This window comes from Mauremys mutica, chromosome 2, assembly GCF_020497125.1.
Source record: "Mauremys mutica isolate MM-2020 ecotype Southern chromosome 2, ASM2049712v1, whole genome shotgun sequence".
NCBI classification, from domain to species: Eukaryota; Metazoa; Chordata; order Testudines; family Geoemydidae; genus Mauremys; species Mauremys mutica.
Genome location: NC_059073.1, coordinates 199,328,761 through 199,355,506, shown reverse-complemented (window position 1 = coordinate 199,355,506; position 26,746 = coordinate 199,328,761). Strand labels below are relative to the sequence as shown.

The window sequence follows — 26,746 nt, the reverse complement described above, 5'->3', positions numbered from 1 at the left end:
TGCCATGTTCTGATTACAGTGACATCCGTGGCCATAGAGGCTGCTCAGCACACCTTAGGAGGTGTTCAGCCCCTTGCAAGATTGGGCACAAAGTTAAGGGACTGCGACATTACAGAAAATGTCCCTGTCTCTTAATTGACCTATATGCTTAGGAATCACATAACATATAATATAAACAACCCAAGTGCTGAGTTGAATGCCTTTTGGTTCAGCTGGAAAAGGAAAGGGTTTCAACTTTCAGTTGCAAGAAGCAAAACTAATGCCTTCTCAGCAATATCGAGAAGGAACAGGGAAGACTTATCTTCCTCCTGTCTATCCCCCTCCCCAAACCAAAAAGAGAACTTGTCACTGCATTACATAAGTAGACACTTGACACTCTGGGCCCAGCACATCAAGCCTGTCCCCAGACTTTGGCCCTTGCAACAAAGAACAGGAAATGATAGCTGGCCCATTTACAACACTGCAGAAGGTCACATGGAAAAATTTTGTTCTTAGTTACACTGGTGTAAAACTGGGCTGACTGCATAGATTAATAGAACAGAATTTAACCCCATATTTTGTCCTTTGGCAATTTATGGTACCTGCATGGTAGTTGGCCTGAGAGTTTCCCTTTTTTATTTGGTTGTTTGGGGATCTTTTTGTATGACAGATACTTTTGGGTTAGAGGCTACAAATATTTTGTTTGGATAAATGTCCAAACATCTCCAGACATTTTGAGGTTCCCTTCCCTTTTTTCCCCCCAATAGTTCCTCCCCTGTTATATGACCCTGTAATGATCTGCTATATCCTGCTGTCCTCCTCTACATAAGCCTTTGTCCTGTACAAACCCATAATCCGATGTTTGCTTGTATGTCCAATGAAGGACCATTTGTATGGCTCTGAGGACACACACTATGTTAGGTCCTTGCCTCCACTCAAATTGTAAAGGAATGACACAAAGAAGATTCTTCTCTGCCCCTAAATGCTCTTTATGTGTGACACCCAAAAGGTTAATAATGGCTTCAGTTTGGAGGGTCTTTGTTTCGGAGAACTGGTAATAAGAAAAAAAGTAGGTCTGTGCTCTGAATCTAGCCCAGATGAAGAGTGACTGAAAGTCATTAACATTAGAAGCTTGCTCACTGGCTTGATTGAAATGAGTTTGATTATCTCAATCCAGTTCCTAGTGGACAGGTGTCCATATTACAGTAAACACCATTGCAGGTAGCACTAATCAGCACTTTTGCTACTAGTCTCAGCAGAGTGCGGTGACTGAATGGACCAACGGAACTCAACCACCTTCTAGCTTCTGAAAAGGGTTGACACACTTTGGTAGGGCTTAGTGGGTATGGCTGAGGAACACAAATAATGGTGGAAGGCTACTCATCTCTAATGCATACACCACACGATGCACTAACTTGTGAGATGTATTATAATAATGACTTTATCAAGGTTCATTTATTTCTCTAACTCCTTTATGTTCCCAGTTCATTTCCAAAGGAAATTGCTTTTATTGCATACTCTCTCAGAGAATAACCAGTTTACAATTTTTTATTCAGAAAAACTAGTAAAAGCTCTCCTATCTGAAATGCTGCAGTGCAATGGATACTATGCCTCTGTCTGTTTCAATTTCCTGATAGCTTTTAATGATTCACCGTGGGTGCTTGATAAATCTCCCCTTTCAGTTCTACAAGTCTCATGCCAACTAATCTGCCTTCAGCCTGGTTTTTTTGGTTGGCCTAACAAATGAGCAGCAGAGGATAAGAGGAAGTCTACTTTAGGAAGGGCTCTTCTGCTTCAGCTCATAGGAAATAACATGCATTAAAGGATGAGATCTCAGAGCTGGAAGTAAAACAAGGCAATAGATTCGAAAAATACCAGGAGCCAGATTCTCATCAATCACCATAGCTCCATTGGCTTCATTGCAGCTCTGCCATTTTACAGTAGCTGAAGATCTGGCCTGATGTGGATATGAAATACCAGACATGAACAACACCCATCACCATGCCTAGGGCTTTGGGGGGAAAGGAGACATATATGTGCACTCCCTACAGAGATAGAGTAAGCACAGCATGATGGATTACTAATTAGCATCATTTTGAGGCTGTTGAGGATATTTGTAAAGGTCAGTGTGTTTCAAAACTAAAAAGCAAATAGCATTTTTATGCTGAACTGATTGGAATGATTTTTGTTAGTAATTTAGGATTAGCCTCCCGTTTTTCCATAAAAGTGGCCTCCTCCTACTTCCATAAAAGTATTTTAAATCTTGAGGATTTTTGATCACCAGGGTTACTACAAGAAAAGGAAATAGTAAACGATTTAGCAAAGCCAGAATACAAACGGAAATCTTTCCCCCAACTCAAGCATGATTTAAAACTAGAGTTGGTTGGAAAATGGGGACATTTTTCATGGGAAATGTGTCCCCTATTTTGTTGAAAAACTTATCAACTGGCTTAAATTGTAAATTTATTGTGAGAGGGACATCTTGTCTGTGTTTGTACGATGCCTAGCCCAATACATAGATTCTGACCTGCTGTACAGCACAGGCTATAGAACTTCCCCAAATAATTCCTAGAGCAGATCTTTTAGACAAACATCCAGTCTTGATTTTAAAATTGCGAGTGACGGAGAATCCACCACAACACTCAGTAAATTGTTCCAATGGTTAATTACTGTCACTGTTGAAAATATATGCCTTTATTCCAGTCTGAATTTGTCTATCTTCAACTTCCAGCCGTTGGCTCATGTTGTACCTGTCTCTGCTAGACTGTAGAGCCCATTATTAAATATTAATACCTCATGTAGGTACCTATAGACTATAATCAATGGGCTCCTCATCCCTGACTAGAGCTCTAAGACATTACAGTAGTACAAATAATAATAATAATAATCATATTTAAAACCCATCCTTATAACAAGTGAGTTACAGAAACAGCATTCTGCTTTCTAGAGACTTTCTTCTTTCAGGCACCCAAAGCAGTTGGTTTTGTAGTGTTTCCTGTTTTCCCACTGAACCTACAGTTGTCAGTCCTGTCTTATTACTCCACTCAAAGGGCCAAATTTACCAATACATTCCAACCATTTTATAACTGTCCTGTAGTGCAGAGCTTAACCAGCCACGTATACCAGATGTATAGCTGCTTTGCATTTCTGGAACAGCACAAAACAGCCAAAGTGGCACCAGTGAATATTACTCTGTGTGAAGTCTGAGGCCTTAATTCCACAGTGAACCCCACATTTGCACAGGGGATTCACCCACATGGAGCTCAGTGCAGGATCTAGCCTGTCATACAGATACTTTCTGTTAATGCTTAGTTTGTCTGTATATATATATATATATATATATACAGACAAACTATATATATATAGTTCAAATTGATGCATGTATATTTTTAAAATATCTTCTGGCTCTTTGGATTTTAGGGGCTTTTATTTTAACACTCAGGCTTTATTTAATTAAAGCTTTTTAGCCATTTAGAGGACATGAGTGAACTTCCGTCAGAATAAGCAGTGTTTTCTCATTAATATATTTGTTAAAAGTAAATTAAACTTACCACACTGCATTTTTCCATTTGCAGGGCACACACATGTTTCAACCGCTTGGATCTTCCACCCTACCCATCTTATTCTATGCTGTATGAAAAGCTGTTGACAGCTGTTGAAGAAACTAGCACGTTTGGACTTGAGTGATGGAATTCAGGCACTTCTGGTATTTTCTTGGCTGATGATGTCACCTTCCTTCCCCACCATCATATGATCTTGGTTTTCCGTGTTTTTATTTTTGAAAACAAAAATCAGGATTGACAAAAGCTGTGCATGAAGAACTGCCTCCCTCTAAGATCTAACCTTCATGCTTTCATCCTCAGTTTCCAATGGACTGCTAGCCTGTATGCAATAGAAAAACAACTGTCTCAAGGTTTCTGTATATCTCCACATACCTCCATTAATAATAATGAAAATACAAATGCAGGTTATGTTACACTTGACCAAATGTTGATAAATGTTTACTTCCACCTATGTTGATTAAAAAATAAATAACCTCATCAACCATTTCAAGCTTCTATATGCCTGTGTCTTCTAAACAAATCCACAGTTCATCTTACTTCTTACCAGTTGAATTCAGTACTGGGAGGTGGTCAAGCGTTTCTTTCATCCATCCTTGTTTTTCCTGTACATATCGTCCATCATAGAGAGATCTATGAGTAAAACTGAAATTTTTATACATGGACTCAAGATCCACATCAACCGGAACTGGCCCAGGCACATGGTGCAGATAAGACATTGAAAAAAAACAACAACCTGTAATGCAATGCAAAGTATTCCAGTGGTTGCTATGGATGGTTACTTGCCATACCAGAAAGAACTTGCACTTCAGACATTTTTGGAGGGGAATCTCTATTGTAATGTTTACCACACAAGAAGCACAAATTTGTGCATACTCAAGAGGGATGTCTCATTATGTAGCATAAAGGACAAGGATCCCTTACCTAAATATTGTACATGACAAAGAAAAGGGGACTAAGAAGAATGTTCTGCTCTTGTTAATATCTTTGGATTCTGTTTACTGATTCTTTGTTATCTGATGTTTAAAACACACCCTACAAATGAGAAGTATAGACAATCCCGTTCCTTATATCAGAAGCCATTTATTTCTTGTCAGGCAGGGCTAACTTCTGGTTGTTGTTTTTTCCCTTTGTTGTCAAATGCAAACCTCCATAGCCTCAGAATTGGTTGTGCACAGAAGGGTTTAGACAAAGTTCTATTAAATGTGAAGCTGCAGCAAGATTGTATCTCTCTTTTGCTTAAACATTTGTAGCAATTCTTCTTGGAGTGAAGCTCAATGACCCACATGGCCTCATTAGGTACCACCAAATTAAAGAGCCAGTTCTTTTCTGGTGCCTAATTGAGACCACAAATTCTTTAATTTTGTGGGCTTCACCTTTCAGCTCCAAAGCCAGGAAAGGCAAGGCACACAGTAGCATGCTTGTCTTTGATGCATATTGCTGAGGCTATTACAGTTAAACCCACAACACTGGTTGTCTCCAACTTTTAACCTTTGCTGCCCTTGTTTTCCAAAACTAATTGTGGATTGAAAGTGTTTGTCTTAACTGGGAAAATGTGAAGTGAGCACGATAGGGTCAAAGACTACCCATAACAAAAACTAAGTGAAATATACAGGGTAATTCTTTCTTGATGGGAGCAATAGCTCACGTGAAAAAGATGGCAGTCAGATACCACACCCCAGGGGTGGCTCCAGGCCCCAGCACGCCAAGCGCGTGCTTGGGGCGGCAAGCCGCGGGGGGGGCACTCTGCAGGCGCCGCGAGGGCGGCAGGCAGGCTGCCCTTGGCGGCTTGCCTGCAGAGGGTCCGCTGGTCCCGCGGCTTTGGAGGACCTCCCGCAGGCACGTCCGCCGAAGCCGCGGGACCAGCGGACCCTCCGCAGGCAAGCCGTGGAAGGCAGCCTGCCTGCCGTGCTTGGGGCGGCAAAATTCCTGGAGCCACCCCTGCCACAGAGCATCTGTGTCTCTGTTACTATGCTCATTTTGTTGTTATACTTCAGAAAGCTGTCAAGTTTATAGACTAATTCAACATCCAACACATTCTGTTCTTATAAACCTACCCTTCAAAGAACGTAGGCCCAGCCTTTCCATGCGTTTTTACTGACCAACATATTTAGCTATTAATACGTTAATATGTATATGATTGTTTTTTCTAATATTTTTGAATGATTTTCTTCTTGATTTTAAAGTTAGTGCATGTCATAATAGTGACAGGTAAAGACATGCTTCTAAGTGGAAATACGATATTTTGGTTTAATCAGAATATGGATTTTTAAAGTGCTCCATTAATTCTACGTCACTGATATTTGATGGCCATTTAACAGTATTTTTATTATGTGTTTCTTTTAAGTCTTTATTTTAGAATACACATTGTTATTTATTTATTAAATTATTTATTTATGTATTTGTATTATGGTAGACACTAAGGACCCCAACTATGAATCAGGGCCTCATTGTGCTAGGCACTGTACACTCATGTAAAAACACAGCATCGGTCCCAAAGAGCGCTCAGTTATATAGCCATATACTGTGGGTGTTATCGTTCACAATAATTGTGTAACCTGCTTCTTTATGCATCTGTTACATCAGGGTGAATTATATGAGAGTCCATTATACCAGGATTGCCACAAAGGCTCTGGCTCTGATGCTGCAATGTGCTCAGCAACCTCAACTCCATTCAGTAGGAGCATCTCATAGGTTGGGTCCCAAAGGTCACTTTTTTGTGCAAGATTCCTGTTTCATCCCTGACAGAATCATTACAAAATAACACGCATTATCTTCATGCATTATGTTCAACAATACAAGAAAATAAGCAAAGACAAGTATCCATCTGGTTGGTCCCAGGTTGGTGAAAGAAAACTGTACATCAAGAGCTGTCTCGCTAATATAAAAAAAAAAGGGGGAGGGAGGGTCCCAGCCTTTAAATAACTGTATAGTTAGAATTTTTTAAAATATTAAAATATTTCAGAGCTGTATTTTATTAAAAAAATAAACTATTTTTTGAAGCATAATGAAAGATATTTGTATTTGCACAGACAGCATCTAGCCCCCGACTGAAACAAGAAAGACTCGCTCCTGAATTCCTTCTTCAGATCAGATTCTAACATGGGCCATATGCTAGGGGTTAGACTAAGTTGTAGGCATCTACATACTTGACAGTTATCATGTCAAGCAACTTGGTGTTCTGGATAAAGAAAAAATATAGCATGGCCAGCTTCTTTTCCATCAAAATCTCTGGCAAAAGCATTCATGCAAGTGCATGGCAAGGAAATATTTCAAAAAAGCTGTTTTCTCAGATGATTCTGATAGCATCAAAATGGAAACACCGTGCATATTCTTGGATAAAAAATAATAGCAGGGGAAAACAAATGACTCTTTTTCTGCATGTCCTCTACACATGCTTTTGCTAGATTTGTCACCAACACATTGAAACGGGGAAAAGAAAACACCATATTTTATCCTTTTTTTTCCCCTCCAGAAACTTCATCTGATCCTATCTTTTTAATTCCCTTCCCCTGATAAACTCCTCTCAAGTAATTTTCACACATTGACATCTCTGGGATATCATTTCTTATGATGGTTTGCATAGTTAACATCTCACAACAGGAACACCCTATTCATTCTGTCTTATCCATTTATTGATCCTTTTTTTTTTTTTTCAAAAACACATACACAAGAGGAACTGTTTTCCTATATTCTTTAATTCAAATCACTACTTATCTATAAATGAGAGAGAATTCTGATCTCTCCACAGGTCTGCACATTTATCGTAAAAATTTGGATTATTCATGAGAGCCATTTTTTCTCGGCCCTTCCCCAGGAAGGAATAAAAGGTTTTCCACAAGGAATACTACTGTAAAGCAGATTAAAGGTGCACAGAACAATCATAACCCATTAAATTCCCCTCACCCCAATTCCCTTCTTAAAATGTTGTGTTCTATCATTATGCTAAAATAAGATTATTGGTATCAATACACAGATTTTAGGCTGTGAGAAGGAAAGAATAGAAAAACAGATAAGTGTTGTAAATGACAGTCTTTTCAGTTCTGGAGTCCAAAGGCACCACAAAATTGAAAGCAAATAGGCCAGGCTACATTTAGTTTTGCATAGAAATCATGAGTTTTGTAAAGTTATGATGAGGAAATATAAATGTTCCCCAGTTTGCTCAAGTGCATATGAAATTTCAATTAACTGTGGTCGAATTGTGAATTTGCAACCTAACCTGAAACCCAGACTGTTTTGTTTTTTTAGGTTTCATCGTAACAAATGTTTGACATAGCCCCAGTTGGAAAAAGTTGGAGATTGAAATCATCACACCAGGTGGGCTAGGGAGTAGAGAAAAGGTCATAATTTGGAGGAGGAGTCAGCTAAGACCTTTGAGCAAAAAATAAAAAAAGTTTTCATTATTTTCATATGTATATATACACTTGCATAAATAGATATTACCCGGCGGGTTAAATTCATCCCTGGTGTTAATCCTGCTGATATAGATGGGGTTCCAGCAGGATGAATTTGGCTTTAGAATTCTTTGATTAATTTATGTTAAAATCATGAATGTTCAGCCTGTCTTCATAGCAACATGAACAGCGCTTCCCAGTGAAGATTAAACACTTTCACTCACATGCAGACCAACAAACCTTTCTAAAACAAATGTGGTGCTTATTATTATTATTATTGCTTTACCTCAGAGTTTGTTATTAAAAATGACTGCAATATACTACAAATCTGGGATAGGTTTTTCCAGCTATCACAAGGTCCAAAATATTGGATTGTTACTTTCTCCCTAATGAGTCATGTAGTCCCTTTGTTCTAGCAGACAAACAGATGCCTGTAGATAGTAGGTACTAGGTATAGTAAATATTGTACCATTAGCCAAATTCCCTGCAGCTTCCAATTTATCTAAAAGAAATGTCTGTTATTGTTTTGTTAAAGACTTCATACAAGTCAATGGCAGTAAAAGTCCTTGTTATTGGACTGATTTTTGCTTATATTGACAGAAAAATGTCACATGATACTCAGGCTGTGCTTTCTATTCAATCATATCACTATACAGGAATGTCAATAAAATCACTTTGTTATGGCATCATGTGTACTGTTTATTAAAAATAGTTTCTTTTGTGCAAGATGCATTTTACTATAATGGGGTAAATTCATACCTGGTGGCGCTCCATTGACTTGAGGAGTTGTGTTTGCACACACCAGCATTGGATCTGGCCTGATGTCTGCATTGCACAGTCTCTCAGGGCTTGTATTATCTCAGATCCCCACATGCATAGCACCAAAAAGTGAAAGTATAGAAATGACTGTGGGTTGGCAGCAGCTTCAATGCCTAGACATGTGCCTTTGAGTGTATGCAGACAGGGACCCATATTCCAAAAGCACCATCCTAGGGCCAGCCCCAGCCTGATAGTACAAAAGTTTGTTTTATTTTTTAGAAAGTATGCTGACAAATATGATGACAAAATGTGACTACTAGATAGCACTGTGTGATCAGTGGGTAAACGTTGATTTCTTAACAATTGCTGGGCCTGTGGTAAATGGTGACATCAACTAGAGAAAGCCCTGGACTGGAGCTCCTGTGATACTTTTACACTAAGGCCTCTACACTGCTCTGGTTTCAGTGTAAATGAAAATCAGGCCCATAGTGTTCTGTGACAGCTTGTTTAGGTTAAATACAACAGAAGCCTTCAGAGAGCACATCAAGACTGCAAATAGCCTTCAGTGATTTTTGCAAATTATCAGCGTTTTAGGGTTTCGCATGATAACAGCTTATAGGAGGGATTAGACTGCAGGAATTTTTATCTAAAGTTTTATAGCTTTAAGCCACAAAACACTAGAGCTGTGTGAGATAATTCTTAGTGCCAACAAAAAAATCACTCTTCTGTTTTTGTGAAAAGCAAGCACTTTGTGGATACACCTTGACCTTTTATCTTTTTATTACATGAAAACAAACAACTGCTTTTCCAGGCTCTTGTATGAGTTGTTTGATGCCCTGAACAGTGACCCTGCTAATGAAACGAGGCAGGGGCAATGAAAAAAAATTTTAAATTGTACACTGTATTGGAGCACACTAGTTCAGTCTATTTCAAGAATGGGCTGCAGCTCATAGTCTGAGAATTGCTGGTATAAATTATTTTAATTTTTTTAACATCATTTACCACCAATCTTTAGCTAAAGCAGTATAAATTATCATGCTTCCCTAAAACCATCATACTCGGATAACAGCTTTTCAGGAATGCAGCAGTGGCAGCATTGGAATCTTCTGTGAGATTTTGGATACAAGCTGTGATTTGATTTTAGTATATCTTACATGGCCTTTTATTGACAACTCTGTAACTTGTTAGTGTGTTTGTATTTCTAGAACACTGCTCAGGACAAGCACTGAAAAAAGTACAACTTTTCTGATCAGTCTGCTTTCTCTTTTGAAAATAAGCCTCATAACTGGTGATGAAATCAGTTCACCTCTAGGACCATAGGATTTGCCTTACTTAATCGGACCAGTGCTCTATTGTATCCAGCATCCTGCATCTGGCTGTGATCTATGCCTGATGTTGCAGAGGAATGTGATATCCTCCTATAGTTCCCAAATGGTGTAATATTGTATATGGGAGAAAAAATTCCTTGCTAAGCCATCAACCTAGCTATAAAGAATAAGATTTTATTACTTTTTGGACATTGAATTAGGTGACTATAAATTCAAAGAGACGTGCTCTTGAGGCTTAAAATAAATAAAGTTATATAAATGGAAAGCATTTTTCCATCCAGTCATATACTATAATGGGATATTCCAAGTGCTTCCTCTGAATTAAGATGATAGACTGACTTTTATATGTGGTCCTATTCAACCATGCTCAAATTTTTAGTAACAGATATTTAGTGCAAACAATTAATTAAAACAATTGTTGTAGCATTTACTTGCAGCACTCAGATTCTGGGTGACAACTACAGCAAATAGCAATCCATGTCCAGGTATAGGAAGAGTCAGAGGAAAGGATGTTCATAAGATCTTCCTACAGGGAGCTTAGTCACCTGTTCCACAAATTATTCAGTTCAAACACTGTGCCAAATGAGTGGCAGTTTAGATAAAAGCTTCCACGCACGTCAAATAGTAATTCAGGAAGCTGGCATTAATGATACAAATATGTGCCTCATGCTGCCACTTAATGGATTTGTGCATCTTTGTTTAAACTGCAAAGTGAATGTGAAGACTGATGAAATTGCTACAGTTGTAGCTGATAAAAAACCTAGTTTCCCTGCTGTCCTCAGACTAATGAATCAGCTCAATTTCAACAACAAACAAAACAAAAAAATCCCACATCATCATCATGTGGAATTGATTTTCAGATGTGGTGAGCACGCACAGTTCCACCTGAATTCAGTGGGAGCTTTGGGACTCAGGCCTTACATGTTGACAAGATGAATTCAAGAGTACATGGCTGAGGTACCTCAGTTTAGGATAACTATAGTATATCAATTTAGAAGAAATAAAAGTAAACACTTCTTCATACAGCATGTAGTCAGACTAGAATTTACAGTTGCAGAAGAACATACAGTGTTACATACAGTACTATCACTAGATTAAAGAATGAATTTTATTAGCATCTGAATAACATGCTGAGTTATATATGCTAGAATAAAGGATACTCAAATATGCTTCAGGTATAAACTGATCACCACATTGGTCAGAGAAGGAATTCTTTCTTTCACACACTGTTCAATTGAATATGTTCAATACTGGAAGAAGAGGATACCCTCATCTGAAGAATTAGTCTACCAGACTGAAAGGACCAGTGGTCTGATCTAGTCAGGCAAATTCTATGTTCCTATACAATATTGCTTGATCCACTTCTTAAGGGCAGAACTAAAAATAGGCTTTCACTTCGGTGCATGCAGACATAAATCTAAAAGGACAGTCTCCTAAACAAAGCCCGAGAGGCATTATCCTCCACTCCACTTCATTCTCTATTGCTTGCAGGCCAAGTACATCTCATAAAAAAGAATGAATTCCTAGAACATCCTACGCTGAAAGGGAAAAAATGTTGAACCATAAGACACTAATGATACCAGCAGAAACAAATGTTTGTCATGCTATCTGAGTGTAACTGAGCATAACAAGAGCTCTCCTCTAAATTATATGTGGCTAAAGACTAACAGAGGCAAAAAAAAAGAGGAATCACACACAAACTTTCTCACTGTGCAGTAACTGTGATCAATCTAAATATATCTATTAGTTAGCTTCTAAATGGATGAAGCTGTGTTCACACAGGCTGAAATTCACCCCTCTGAGGATGGCCAGCACAAAGCTTATTTATTCTACACTATTTGCATGCCACATAAGCCTTATTTTTTAATACTTAAGTGAGACTAAAGTGGCGTATAGGGCCTATGCTGGCCCTCTGCACAAGGATGAATTTCACTTATACACTACAGTGCAGTTATATACTCCATAGTAGTACATCATGGCTGAGCCATCTACAATATATGCCAGTTGCTAGAGCTATTGTGTAGTGAAGTGGAAGGCAAATTGACTTAGTCAGTCCACAAGACAGTTAAACAAAATGGTTCTTCTGTTCACTGCCTTTCTATTCAGCAGGTAATTCTGATTAATGATGCAGCAAATCCATCTTTCTGTTACTTAAAAACAATGAACTTCAAACAGCCTTCTTTAGGCCTTTCCTACCATATGGTGGAGAAAGAGATAACCAAATTAAAGAATGGCAAGGATTGGAATTTATACATTCGGATGTATTGTATAGGTTTATGAAAGAACTCTGAGGTTTTCTGAATGTTTATCCAAACTGGAAGAAACAGTCTGAATCAAACTATGAAAAACTATATATATATTGGTGTATGTATCATAATGTCTGTAACGACACATAGGTGCTGGGACTACAGGTGTGGGGGGTGCTGCAGCACCCTCCTGGCTTGAAGGCTTTCCATTATATACAGGGTTTACAGTTTGGTTCAATAGTTCTTAGCACCCCCCAACTATAAAAATTGTTCCAGCACCCCTGTAACTACCCATGTAAAACAGCATATACAGAAAAAACACACACCTGTGTTTTGTACTATATAGAACAGAAGTCCTGAAAGAACCCACTGCATTTGTGAGAGGACAAATATTGACCCTACTCCTCTGGGCAGATTACAATTGAGGTAATTGTATTTTGCTTACCTACATTTCCCTTGCAGTTCCATTTAGAAAACACATGTATTCACTTCCTGTTCTGAATTGTTTTGTGGTGTTCTGTGAACTACTGGACAACTGCTGTTTTGGGCTGGTTTTCACTCCAAATATGGCTGAATTTCAATGACTGATGAATTGATAATTGTGTGTAGTATGTAACTGTTTACATTTGTAAAGTATTTGAGATCTTTCAGGATGAAAGACAAAATATAAATAGCAGATCTACTGATACGATGGAAAACAATGCTGGGATATGTATGTAAACAGAGTTGGCTAACTAGTTTCATGGGTATTGGTTATCCTAAAAATGCCACATATAATTTAATAACAGATATTTGGAAATAAAGAATATTAGTGAACTGAATATTAAAGAGTATAGTAGGGACATATTCAACTCTAATTTCTACCTGCTGCATCAATAGTGAACAAAGGGTGTCAACATGGCTCACACTAGATCCTGCCTGCAAAGGACATGTTGGGCAAGGAAGGCAGGGTGGAATATACAATTTACTGTTCTTTAGAAAAGGAACAATATGGACCCTGTCTGCCCTATGCAGCCCACCTTGGCCATTTGTGGTGTAATGTGCTCTATTTAGCTCTACCATTGAAGAGATGATGCTTTCATGTTCTGGAGTGGAATGCAGCCACTTGTCTCCAGAAATTAGGTGGAATGAACCTATTACACTGGTACTTTCCTGCTCAACACTGGCTACCTATTAGCTTTTGGGTGCAATTGGAGGGGTTGATTGTGATCTTTGGGACCTTAAATGGTCTAGGACCCTGTTTTCTAGGAAACTGCAACCTGCCTGAGGTGACAATAAGTAAAGCGGGAACATATAGCAAGAATTAACTGTTCATTTCTAGACGTACATGTTTTTGAGGTAGAAGTATTTCGGAGAAATAACACCACATTGTCTGGATGTTAGTTAACACCCTTAATGTGTACTTTCAACCTTAACAACTTCCTAACTAATAGTTAACTCCTAGTTTTTATTGCTTAATAATAATATTCTATCCCAATTACCATTTACACAAAATTCTGTGTAAGATAGGCACAGAAAATGTCAGTCTCTAATACAGCTCTGATTTCTGTTGCTTTTCGATTATTTTATATGTTGTTTTTGTAATTTATTTTTAAAATATTTCATTTTGCAACCCTCACTTGGCATTTGCAAAACTACTCAGTCATCGATTTGCTCACTCACCCTTGAATCATCATTGATCAATGATTGGGGTGGTTTAGAATCTTTTCCTATATGAGGGGCCATTACCTCATTAATCTTTTTTGCTACAGGCTCTGGATATTGGCAGGCAGTAGCAAAGGGTGTCTCTGTGCATTTAACAGAGACAAATGCTTTAGCAGTGTCTATTTTAAATGGTAGTGTCACAGAAGGTTTTTCTTCAAAATGTACCTAAAGCGAAATTGTAGCACTTAGGAGTCGTTAGGTAGGCTAAAAATGACCATTTCTCTAACTTCTTCCAATCATACTCCATTTCTTACCCACTAGACAACCACACTTCCCTCCAGGAGAAAACTCCAGTTTCTATAGAAATAGACAGTGAACTGGGACTGCCCTACCAAGTTAGAACATATTTAGGAGCATAGAAATTCCCTTACCAGATCAGTCCAGTAGTCCTTCTAGTCCAGTGTCCTACAATATACAGTAACCAAAAGCTTCACAGGAAAGTGCAAGAAACCCATAATGAATGATTATGGAATAACCTAGTCATAGCAAAAATATTTGCCTAACCCCAGAAGTCAGCGGTTTGCTAATAGCTGGAAGAAGGTTCATAACCCCTATATTTTTTATCCTATTTAATGTAACTATATATGTTCTCATTATCCATATCAATATCTAATCCTTTTTAAAAAAGCCTGTTAAACTTGTTGTTTCAATGATGTGTGACTGTATCAAGTTTATCATGGATTGTATCATGAGGAAAAAGTATTTAATATTAATATTAATTGTAATGTATTGCCTTTCAGTATAATTGGCTGTACCCTTGTCTTTGTACTGTGAGGCGAAGTAGAAGCACTCAAATTGCCTATACTAGCCAGTTTGATGTATCTGTATCACATCTTTTTAAACAGTCCTAATGTTTTCAGTCACTCAGTGTATGGAAGTCTTTCCATTATTCTAATATATATATATTTTAAATCTCTGATCCCCTTCTGTTTCTGCTGGAGCACGTACTCCAGTTGATCAAGTCCACTTTATGCCTGTGCAGGATATCTCTCCACCAGCAAAAAAGCTGATTGAGGTAGCTCTGCTGCCCCGGTCAAACTGGCATCCAAGGAAGATGGGAGATGGCTTGTCTATTTAGTCTATAAGCTTTTTGGGGCCCTGTTTCCTATTATGCATTTGCACAGTTTAAGTAATATCTGTAGGTGCTACTGTAATTAATATTTAGCAGTAGTATGATACTCTGCCTTAATCCAAGCAGACAGGCCACAGTGAGTGCTAGAATCCACATATGCTGTGAGCTGCTCCTTTATATTAGAGTAGCATTAAAGAATTGCATGGGCTGTATTTGGCCTATTGACCTCAGTTTGACCCTCATTTATAGCAAGCATTATGTTGCTGAATTACAGTTCTTAACAATGTTATCATGCAAAGAGGAATGGATTGGCATATTTATTTTCAATACAGTTCTGGCTTGGTATTTTTGGTCAGAACACAAGCCCTGTTTTTTATAAACACACACACAGGAGTGCACATTCCATAGGTATACACATTACACACACAGCCTGGAGTGCTCAGCATGGAGCAACATTTCCAGCGCCACCAGCCTCTTGATTTTATCCCTAGTCTTGCAATATTTGGTGCTTTGCTTAAAGCCTCAGCTCCTGGAGTCAGGTGATTTCTAGGCTTCATGTTTTCAAGCCTTTCTCAGCAACCATGAAGGCTAAGTATCAAAAAGCAGAAGACAATAAGAACCTGAATTTTATTATAGTTTTCAGCTTTGTGACGTTTTAATCAGTTGAGGATTTGGGGATGTGGCTACGTGGGGCAGGAGAGGACACCAGGACTTTTAACAGGTGCAATTAGCACGGGCTCGGGCCGGCGGCTGGCCTCCAGGCTGCGCGAGCGCACACACAACCCACCCTGAGCCGAGGCGGCGCGTGCGGGGCCCGGCAGGTGGCGCCGCCAACCGCCACTTCAGCCCGGCCGCTTTTTTTTTGGCGTCGCGGCAGCCACGCCCCCTCTGGCAAAGGTGAGGCGGCGAGGGGCGGGGTCTCGCCCCGCCCCGCCCCCTCCTTTCGGAGCGGCGCGCGTGGCCCGGCTGGCTGCCCGCACAGCTGCCCGCTCGGCTCCACGGCTCGGGTGCTGCTGGCTCGCGCCTCGACGGTTACCCGCGAGGACAAGGGCTGCGCTCGTGCCCCCGCTGCCCGCCATGAGCCCCGAGGAGAAGCCCCCGCCGGGCCGCTCCCGCGGGAGCCGGGCGCCACCGCCGCAGCCTCCCTGTGGCCGGGGCCGCCGGCGGGGCGGCTTCCTGAGCGAGATCCGCACCGCGATCCGCACCGAGCCCTTCCAGGAGCGCTACAGCCTCAGCCCCGGCAGGGAGCTCGGCAGGTAAGCGACGGGCCGCCCGACAGAGCACCCCGCCCCGCTCCGCTCCGGGGGCGCCCAAGCCCCTTCCCGGCTACGGGGGCAGCCCGGCCCGGTCTGGCGGCCAGCGTCTCTCCCCCCAACGCCCCCCGGGGAAGGGGTGAGGTCCCGGTGGGCTCAGGCGCTGCTGCACCCCCCCGGCTCCGCTCTGCCCGCGCGGCGGTGCCGGGGCTCTGCCGACTCGCCCCCGATCGGTGCCACTGGCCTGGGCGCAGGCGGGGAAATGCTCCACGGTGCCCAGTTTGGGGGCGCTCCCGCTGGCCCCGCGATTGCCCCTGGTCAGTGTAGACAAGGGCAAGTCGTGTTGGGCGCTGTCAGTGCGCGGGAGCCGCTCTGCCGCTCGCCGTTCCCGTGTCCCCGCAAACACGAGCCCATGTAAAACACTTCTCCTTAATTTACCTGGGGGGGGGGGTGTTGTTACCTGAACTAGGTCAAATGTGACACAAGGAAAAAAAGACTATTTAAGGGAAGCAAATGGTTAGAGCAGGGAGGCGAAGGCCGTTCTCCCCCTTCCTTCCCCCCCCCCCCATGCTTTTCTCCTAGCGTGGGATTTTCACCACGCCTCAAAAAGAAAAAAAGTTATGAAAAGTTTTATTCTGGAAAGTGACTCTTGAATTGTGTTCTATGTTTGTGGCTCAGCTCTTTTTATATCAAGCTTCCTCAGTGTACACATACATTTTGCATTTTGAACTTGGAGACACACACTGTCACATTAAAAATAACACTTTTGTCTGCAAGTTTTACCACATCAGGGTGTTGATCATATATGATGACTGTCACTGAAAGAGATTAGACGGAGAAGTTACTTTCTTTCTTTTTTTTTTAGTTGGCTTCATTTGACAGCACTCTGTGTAGTCAATGACACATTTGTTCCTGTATAGTCAGTAATCCTTTTGTTTGCCTGGGTCTTTCACACAGCAATAGGGAAGAGAAACACTTCCTTTGGAGGGAGGCAAAATAGATATGATTGTGATGCAGGAATACGTATAGTTGCTGTTAACTACTTTTTAAAACTCTTAATTGTCTAGACTTCAAGTTAACTTTGGCGTTTTAACAAATCCTAATTAATCAGAATGAGATCAGCAAAATATAACAGACTTAAATATCTATATAGGGAGAAGGTTTCTATATAGGTCTCTTTAATGTAGCAAAGAAAGGTATAATAAGATCCAGCAACCGAAGGCTGATGCTAGGTTAATTCGGGCTAGAGATAATGCACAAATTTTAAGCAGCAGTAATTAACCATTGGAATAGTTTAACAAGGAAAGTGCTGGATTGTCCATCAGAGAATCTTAAAATCAAAATCAGGTGTCTTTCCAGAAAGCATGCTCTAGTTCAACCATGAGATAAGGCTTGTGATGTTGGAGTTACTGGGTGAAGTTCTTTAGCCTGTGTTATACAGGCTAGTCAGACTAGAAGATGATGATCCATCCTGGCATAAAAAAATTATTAATTGAAGGTTAATGGGGCTTCATACCTTTTGCCCTGTTAATGGGGGGAGGGGAAGTACTGCAATAAACTTTGTATTGTATAGTTAGGACGAGCAAATCTGAACAAGATGCATTTTTACATAGTCATTTTCTGATCAAAGCTGTACTTTAAGACATTTTTTCCATGACTGCTGTGACTCTATATCTGAGATTTTCATTAACTGATCAAGTTAAAACTAATAATGCCTTTGTGGCTTTTTTTTGTTCTGCAATAATCTGCAGAAATTTTGGTTCATACTGTCTCCTTTTCAACTCCACAAAAGTCTCTGAGATCCTTTTTCCTCATAATATAGAGAGATCATATGCTTGAGTTTGTAGATTTAATTTCTTAGCTTAATTCTGAAGATTTTTTTTAAAGTAGTGAAAACATTTTAATTGTTGGATCCTGAATTCAACACTAGCATATTCATAAAGAGGGAATTCTTGCTCACTGCAGAACAAATGTAGTGAAATTAAAAGGCTCTTTGCCATTTGTGACCATATTGTTATTAAAAACTGATGATAAAGCATGCTAAGTTTCATCTGTGTCAGTTCATAAAAGGTGCTTTGGCTCTGAAATTGAATGCTTATTTTTCTTAATGACTTAAGAGTATGGGTTTTTTATAACACTTGTTAATGTGTCTAACAACAATTCTGCAGATGAATAGCAATCTTAGGGGCAAAAAACATCCCTTGTGCACACAAACGTGCTGTGTTTATTTTAATCCTTGTTTTTTTGAAGGGAGAATACATGAGATTTATGTGTTTCAAAAGATTACCTGTTCAGCTACTGGGTCAGGCAGCAGTCCCACCTTGACCAAATACAGTACATGCTGGAATAAGACGACTAGTTCAGGAAGAAATACCAAAAGATTTATCTGTTTTTGTGCTGCCTCCTTCAACACACAGATTGGCGAAGTTCAAGAATGAGAATGATTTTACTAATGTGAAGCTTTCCATATTGCAAGTACTGTTGACTTTGAAAGCAAATTTTTATGTTCAGATGTTTTCTGTCATTTTAAAACTACTTGAGCTGATATAAGAGACAGAACTGCATTGCAGACTTTATAGAAACTCCAAATCTTTTTTTGTATTCCCTTGATTGGAATGCTAGTGGCAGTTTTTTCTTTTTATAAAATTATACTAGCATGCAACAGGCGTTTTACTTGAAATCATGGGCACATGTATGGCTTTATTGTTAGCTCAAGATATATTTAAGTTTTGTCTCTAACCCCACTCCCATCCACACATAAAAATCTCTAGTTTGAGTTAAGTGGGATCTTTGGGCATATCTACGCAATGCATTAGTCCACACCAGAGGGGTATAAATTCTAGTGCACATAGCATGTCGTGCATTAACTGGCCTGTGTGAACATTGCTGATGTGCAGAAAAAAATCTTTACTGTGCATTAAAGTAGGACTGTTTAAAATGGAACTATATTAATGAATACTGGGGAACTTTTAGTGCATATCATTATACCTATCTGGTGGAGACACACCCTCAGACTTGGGGGTGGTGAGTTAAAGCTCCAGTGATGCTGCTGCTGAAACTAGTAATGCAGTGGGGATGCAGCAGGATGAGTTACAACTTATCTGCTAATCAAATCGTTCTGTGCTGGTAATCAGACCTCTGTGGCTTCAGTGATAGTGTGGCAGTGTTTTGAAGTATGGTTGCTCTCACTGGAGGTAGGCTACCTCAAGTGGCGTAACATGAGTCTACTACCTGTTGCAATTAAGACCATTGTAATAGAAATTCCACTGTAAAATGGGGAGCAATATGCTTTTTAATAAGATTTATTTGTAGAGATGTTAAATGGTTTTATAGCTATTACAGGTCTGAATACTTACTGTTTAGATTTTTGTCACTAGCCCATTCTGTATTGTGAAACCAAAAGTATATCCAAAAAGGAAACATCAACCTTAATTTTCCTACAGGTTTGCTTTCTTATTTTGTCTAAAGTTCTTTTTAAAAGTTCTGACTTGCAGTGTTGATTTACATAGATCCTACTCTTTTTGTGAGGAAAAGAAGAGTGTAGCCATCAGACTAATAGTACTTTTGCAGACAATAATATGCTTTTAAATTTCCAAGCAAATTTATACAATCCTTAAGTTCACTGACGTTTTCGTTAACTGGCCTGGAACTTGCCATGCACCAGATCAAAGCTCATCATCTGCTAATGTCAAAAGCTGTTCTGGCTTCTCAGATTGGTCAAGTGGTGTCCACCTGACACTGTGCTGCTTTCTCATCAGAAAGGCAGTTTATTTTAGTTCTTGCAATTGCCCTCAGAAAATAGGTTTTCCCTGACAAAAGATGGAAGACATATGGGACTCTAAAGTTCTATTGATTCCCTCAGTTCACTTTTCTTTTGAATAAAAAGGACATACTGAGTCTCAGTTATCATGAACTGAGAATAACGGGCTGTAAAGAAGCACTGAGCAGGTGGAACAGCATAATAAGGAAACTTGGTTTCACATTCTGGACATTTCAGATGTAGAGATGTGACTTTATGTGCAGACTGACACAGGCCTTCATGATAGTACCCAGCTGTATAATGAACTTAACCTATCCTTAATGTTGTGAGTCTCAGTTCTTAGTCTGTGATACTGGATGCTTATATGTTTGTGCCCTCCTCCCCCCCGCAATAAGAACTTGTAACTAGAACATATGCTGTATGTTTGCCACTTTTTTGTCTTATGTCTCAGTTACCTGAGACCTTCTTCAGACAAATGTAACAGGTGTGGAACAGACTCTGGGGATGTGATGGACAGAGATGGCAATGGAGAGAGAAGTTGCTGGCAATTGGACCCATCCCTTGAAAAGAAATTCTGCCATTAAAACCTCCTTGCTAAAAACAGCCTTCTCTCTTGCCCGTAACAACAGAAAAAGTGTGGAGTGGGAGGAAATGCACGCCAGACAAATAGCACTTGTGATGAATTAATTCTATAGCTAATTTTATGCAGTTCCGTTCCTTTCAGGCAATCTCCTTTTTAAGCTTTCTAAAAGATGAATATGCTCATAGAAGTCACTATTAATACTGCAACCACAGTAGTGACAGGAGGTTTTGCAGATCACTTTGAGAAAAGATTACTTAAAGTAATGTCAGATTCTCTGCTGCTCCCTAGCAGAACCCATGACAACCCAAAATGTGGGTAAACATATGATGTAAAGCGTTCTTGCTTCATTTGCAATTACTAAGACTTTTTTGTTTCCTTTCTGTAAGCCAGGATGTGTGCCAATTTAAATAATGCTAATGATGGTGGTAGTGTGAAGAAGTGACCTTGGGCTTCTTAGTTGTCTGTTACTTCAGAGGAAATCATTTTCAGTTTGAAGTAGGATTTTTATTATGAAGGTTGTGTGATAAAACATGAACTGTAGACTAAAATTAGTTTGCTTTTAAACATGTTCTTTGTCATGTTGGAGTGTGGATGTTTGATTTTTTTTAACTTAATCAGTAATTTATTTCTTACCTAGTATTCTCCCCAACCCCAATCTGTTCCTCTCTATCTTTAGTCATCACAATTACCCCCCCCCCTTCAATCACATGGTGTCCTGATCTATCACTTTCTCTTGGTTTGTCCCCTTGTTACTGTATTTTCAACAGTAAATTCACTTGCTTTTCAAGAATTCCCTGTTAAGACTTCAAAGTAAGACTTTGAAGAAAGGGAAAAGGAGGAGAATCCAACTTGGAGCTTGTCCAAACACTTGGTAATATAACAGAATGCTTATTTTTTAAAAACTTATCCTGGTATATCTCTCTAAAAGTACAAATTTATATCAAGTTTCATAATATTGAATCAACTTAGATTGCCCAGCATGTTTTTGCTGGATCTTTGCTCTGGAGTTGCCTCACGCATGAATCTTATTAGTTGCATAGTAACTAGTTTTTAAGAATTATATTTGTAAACAGTCTAAATGTCTATGTAACCTGACCCTTTTAATTAAGTGATGCATCGGGTCTCTGTCTAGCTCAACTGTGCTGTACATATGTAGCACACACTGTGTCTTATATTCCTTCTTTGTGAATAGTGACAAATGTTTTGGTTAATCTGGCATACCAGTATTTATATTAGACTTCCTCTTTGCTTCCAAAACAGCTTTTGTATGCAGGTCTGAGCAGCTTTTTGTGCTTCATGAAATCAGTATCTTGTTTTTCGAGAGAGATGAAGTATGACAAACTACTTTGGTCAAGAGTTTAGTGTGTGCTAAATTGTGAGTGGTATTCACTTCGTGGTAATTTGAGGAAAATGACACGCTGAGATTATACAAATTGTGACTCCAGCAGTCAGTATGTAAATCATGAGGATTAAAACTTTTTACAGGATATTAAAAGGATGTGCTATTAAAGGGTCAGATCCAAACCCAACGGAAGTCTTCCCATTGATTTAATTGATTTTTTGTCTCTGTCACAAATACCATTAGGCCATGCTAGGTTTGTTCCTGCAAAGAACTGATCTTTTGCTGCTGTAAAGGGGCAGCGTCAGCATGGATTATAACTACTTACTGTTGAAAATTAGTTTGCTGCAATACTTCATATTGTAACTGTGGCATTCAGATTTGTCAAGTTTACATGTCTTCATTTTGAGGCAATTTAGAGTCCTTTCCAGTGGTTCTCTAAACAAAGTTGCTGTCATTCATGATCAGAATTTAAACTTGAGAGCACTTTTTACTTAACCGACTATATGTTTAACTTGTTATGACATTAGCTTTTTAAAAAGAATCATTGTGCATACATTACTTAGCTCTTTAGAATGTGCAGCCTTCTGATGCTCTCCACATGATTCCCATGGTACCCTTCCCTGCCTGTCCTTTGGTTTTTGTTCTTCCTTTTCTTCCCCTACCCCTTCCAAGCATGCTTTTGAGTCCATCTCAGGGTGCTTGGCACATTGTGCAGTATTTATTCTAGGCCCTGAATGGCCAGTTCCAAAGGTGCTGTTTTACAGTGATCTTTTAAAAATAGATGTTGGTTTCAATCTTTTAAAATATTCTTAGCATTTGTGGGATTTTTTTTGCAATGAAATGCAGTAATGTTATTTTGTAGTTGAGATTTTGTTTCTTGTATAATCAAATTTATTAATGGTTCTATCAAGTAGCTTTGTATTTCCTGACACTCTGCATTTAAAAAACCATAACATTATTTTGACATATATATTAAATATGAAGAAGTTTCTCAAGAAAATACTTATTTTGGGCCTCACAGTGCTTCAAAAACCCCCATTGTTACTGTACATGTGCTTTTGTGAACATCTGGTCGGTCCCCTGTACTTCAGTTAATGTTTGCAAATGCTATCTTTGAGGAATAATGATGATAAATATAGCTTAGTAAATCAATGGTTGCAATTCAGATTTTTTTGGGGGGGGGAGCCTAAATGTCTGTGTTTTTTTATTTTGTTTCACTTAATTGATTTTGAATTAGCAATCCTGAAACTGAAATACTTTAGTTTTCAGAAGGTACCAGGAGTCCACTGAGCAGCTTGCCTTTACGGTACTGAATAAAGTTTTCATAAAAACAATACTTGATGCTGGAACATAATTGCTCAGACCAGTGGTCTTCCTAGCCCAGTATGCAGTCTGAAAGTGATCAGTCCATTCCCAGATGCTTCAGAGAAGTGCAAGAAACTTCATAGTGAACAACTCTGGAATAATGTGCCCTATGAGAAGTTTCTGCAAAACTCAGTTTAGAATTGACTTGTATGCTGAAGAAGGAGGGATTTTTCTTTTTTAATTGCTTATCATCTAATGCAACCGTAGCTGTGCTCATCCTTTTTACATATCTAATTCATTTTTAAGATCTTACTATATAGTATTTGACTCATCTCACCATAGTGTCTGACCACCCCCCAAGTTTTGTTTGGGGGGGGGATTTTACCTTCTGCAACTGTAAAGAGTAGCTTGAAACATGGCAGGTTGTTGTTTTTTTAAAAACATATGGGGGTGGGCTGGGGATAGCTAAGATTAAAGCAGTGTGTGATGCATTTGGTTCCGAAAGCTCAGGGTAGTGTTAATTCTGCTTGTAGGAATTAATTCCATAGGTCTAAGTCCATCTCATGACAAAGCTTTCTCTCGTGCTTTCAGTTCTCCTCCTGTTCATAGACAATTTGATATAGGTCATGGTCATGAGGAGAGATGCAGTTTCTCGAGGAACTAGGGTCAGGCCTGCGAGGAGCGGCTGATATTAAGATTGAGACTTTTTGAATTAGATTTTGTATTCATTGGAGCTAGTGTAATGAGTGAAACCCAGAGGTACTGTGATCATAGTGTCAGTTGCTGAGCAGATGGGCTCTTTCTCTTACCAGTTGAAGGTCTTAGGCTGTTTGCCTTTATTTATAGGTAGGATTTGCAATAATCTAATTTGGAAGTCATGAAAACATGATTATTGTGACCAGATCGGTTTGATAGGATAGAGCACAGTATTCTGGCCAGCTGCAAGAGAACATGGGTGTCTTTCACAATCATGGATAGCCAAGAGTACTCCAATGCTATTCACTGACTCTACAATCTTCAGGCAGATACATTTGACCAAGGAAGATGTCTCAAGACCTTGCCTTCTCCAAACATCTTCTCTTTTCTCTCTTGTTTGGGTTTAGTTTCAGCCAGCTGCTCCTCATCCAGGTATTTGGACAGCTGGCAAATAGTAATATTGACATCTGAGGCAAGGGAGAGGTCAGCAATACACAAACAATACCAGCTCTACACATCAGCCCATATGTCTAACCAGCAACTTCAGACAAGTATTGAATAAGATAGAGGACAGGATTGACCCTTGAAAGCCTTAATAGGAGAGGACTGTGGACATGGAGAAACAATGGTCCAGCTCATCCTTTTTGTGTTTAGTCTTGGAGAAAAGACTAAGTTTCAATGATACCTTGGACAAACAAGTTCCATAGATTAATCATGTTTTTTGTGGAAAAGTATTTTATCTGTTTTTTTTTTAAACTTGATACCTTTTATCACGTCCCCTGGTTCTGTTATGAGAGGTCTGTTTAAATAGGTCTGTTTGACTGCCTATTTAACATTAATTATTTTGTGTATCTCTGCCATCACTTTTTAATTTGTTTCCTCTATAAATTAAACAGACCCAGTCTTTTCAATCTCTATCCATGCCTCTAATCTTTATCACCTCTTTTTGGATCTCATTTATTTCTTCTGTATCTCTGAAATACAGTGAATTTACACCCTTACCTGGAATACAGTGCCAACATTGACTTATCTAATTGCATTAGTAAATATGAGAGTGCTCAATGCACAGGGCAGTCAAAAAAAGCAGATATTTTCATCTGGGTACCCAGAATAACACAATAGTCTTGTTCCAGAGAGGTTAGAGGTAATTTTAAAAGCCACCAATATGTAGAAATAGTTTCTTCTGATGTGCACTCACTTTCATTAGTCAACAGTAAAGGTGCTGCCTATTCATCTAGCTTTGCTAGGTTCCTCTCAGGATTTCTTTAGTCTTCTATAGTCTGTCTTAAAATTATCTTCAAATACTTTATATATCTTCCTATATACCCTCATTTCCAGATTGTTTGTTGGTGAACTGGGGCATCCCACTGTTGTTTTGGGGGTTTTTTGCTAAGGGGAAAATTTACTTTCCTTTTTGATGGGTGGTGGTGGTATGTGCTCCATATAACTGAGATCAGAAGATATCCTTAGGTCCACACCAACCCCTTTCTCTTTGTGTCCCAAACTGAGGGCAAAAGGGGCAGTGCAAGACTGACCAGATCTCCAGTTCTTTTCTGCTGCCTGTGGTCTGAGGTGGAACCTCTTCATTAGCTAGGTTCTGCATCTAACTGTAATTAACAGTAGTTTATATTTTTTATAGTTCACATAGTTCTTAATAGGGTTTGGTGGGTCTCTCCCTACCTGAACCCTTCCCCCTCCACATCTCCCCATGGAGTGCCTAGTTATTCCCAAGATCTGCGGGTTCTAAAACTGCGTGTCCTGCCCTCAGGCTTTCCTGGTCAGTGATGACCACCTCAAGTGCCTCTACAGCACTGCAGCCCATTTCTGTGGGTGAAAGGAAATTATGTGCGCACAACGTTAATTTCTGCAAAATTCTGCATTGCGCAGTGGTGCAGAATTCCTCCAGGAGTAAGAGTGATAAAATAATTTTATGACATTGTAATACCTAATGTGCACATTAAAAATGCCACAGCAATACCTGGGGGGAGGAGGGCACTGAAACTTGCAGCATTCTCGCAGCTTGGGGCACCGCTAGATCAGCCCATGTCCGGCAGAGAGGGCACTGCTGAGGGCAGGCCTCAACTCCCTCTACCCATCTGGCTCTGCTTCTCTTGCAGCTGGCTGCAGTGGTGAGTCTGCCCAGGAACCACTGGATCTGCTGGAGCATTTGGATCTGCCCTGGCACCACTGCTCTCCACGCAGTGATCTGCCAAACTAGCTGCATTAGACAGCACCTAGTAACTGGGATCAGAGCAAGGCACACAGCGCTCAGCCATGCGCATGCAAACGATCCCCCAGCCCACAGTACTCCACTTCCAAGGAGAGACAGCGGAGTGCCGCTTCCCCAAGCGAGGGGTAGATTGTGGACTTAACATTTAAACGATTAACTGATATAATTTTAATAGTTTAGATGGGGTACTCTTTTAAACAATATTTCCATCTCTATTCTCCAATAACCTCCAAGTTAGGACAGGTATCAGAGGGGTAGCCATGTTAGTCTGGATCTGTAAAAGCAGCAAAGAGTCCTGTGGCACCTTGTAGACTAACAGACTCTACACCCCTGTAGGGAGTTCCAGAAGCTCACAAAGAGCACGATACCATTCTCCTGGCTCTGAAGGGCAGAAGCGCCCCAAAACCAATGCTAAGTGCAGGAGCTGAACTGTTCCCAATACAGATGAGAGAATAACAAAAGTAGATTTCTCCTACTCTGATGGTACCAATGCACCATGAAAAGGAGTTGTTGGTACTGAAGACAGCAATGAGAT

At 39.8% G+C, this 26,746-nt stretch overlaps 2 protein-coding genes across 6 annotated transcripts in view; both read left to right on the top strand.

Annotated features, from left to right (window-relative positions):
* The window catches only part of HECW1 (HECT, C2 and WW domain containing E3 ubiquitin protein ligase 1), a 398,524-nt gene extending 393,892 nt beyond the window's left edge, over positions 1 to 4,632 (top strand). For all 5 annotated transcript variants that reach the window (XM_045008223.1, XM_045008222.1, XM_045008225.1 and 2 more), the window contains one exon: positions 3,555 to 4,632. In XM_045008223.1, the coding sequence (XP_044864158.1) occupies positions 3,555 to 3,666 (112 nt within the window). In that variant the 3' untranslated portion in view covers positions 3,667 to 4,632. The remainder of the gene's footprint in view (positions 1 to 3,554) is intronic.
* Positions 4,633 to 15,965: 11,333 nt separating this feature from the next.
* The window catches only part of STK17A (serine/threonine kinase 17a), a 49,344-nt gene continuing 38,563 nt past the window's right edge, over positions 15,966 to 26,746 (top strand). The window contains exon 1 of the mRNA XM_045007583.1: positions 15,966 to 16,298. Within this exon, the coding sequence (XP_044863518.1) occupies positions 16,120 to 16,298 (179 nt within the window). The 5' untranslated portion in view covers positions 15,966 to 16,119. The remainder of the gene's footprint in view (positions 16,299 to 26,746) is intronic.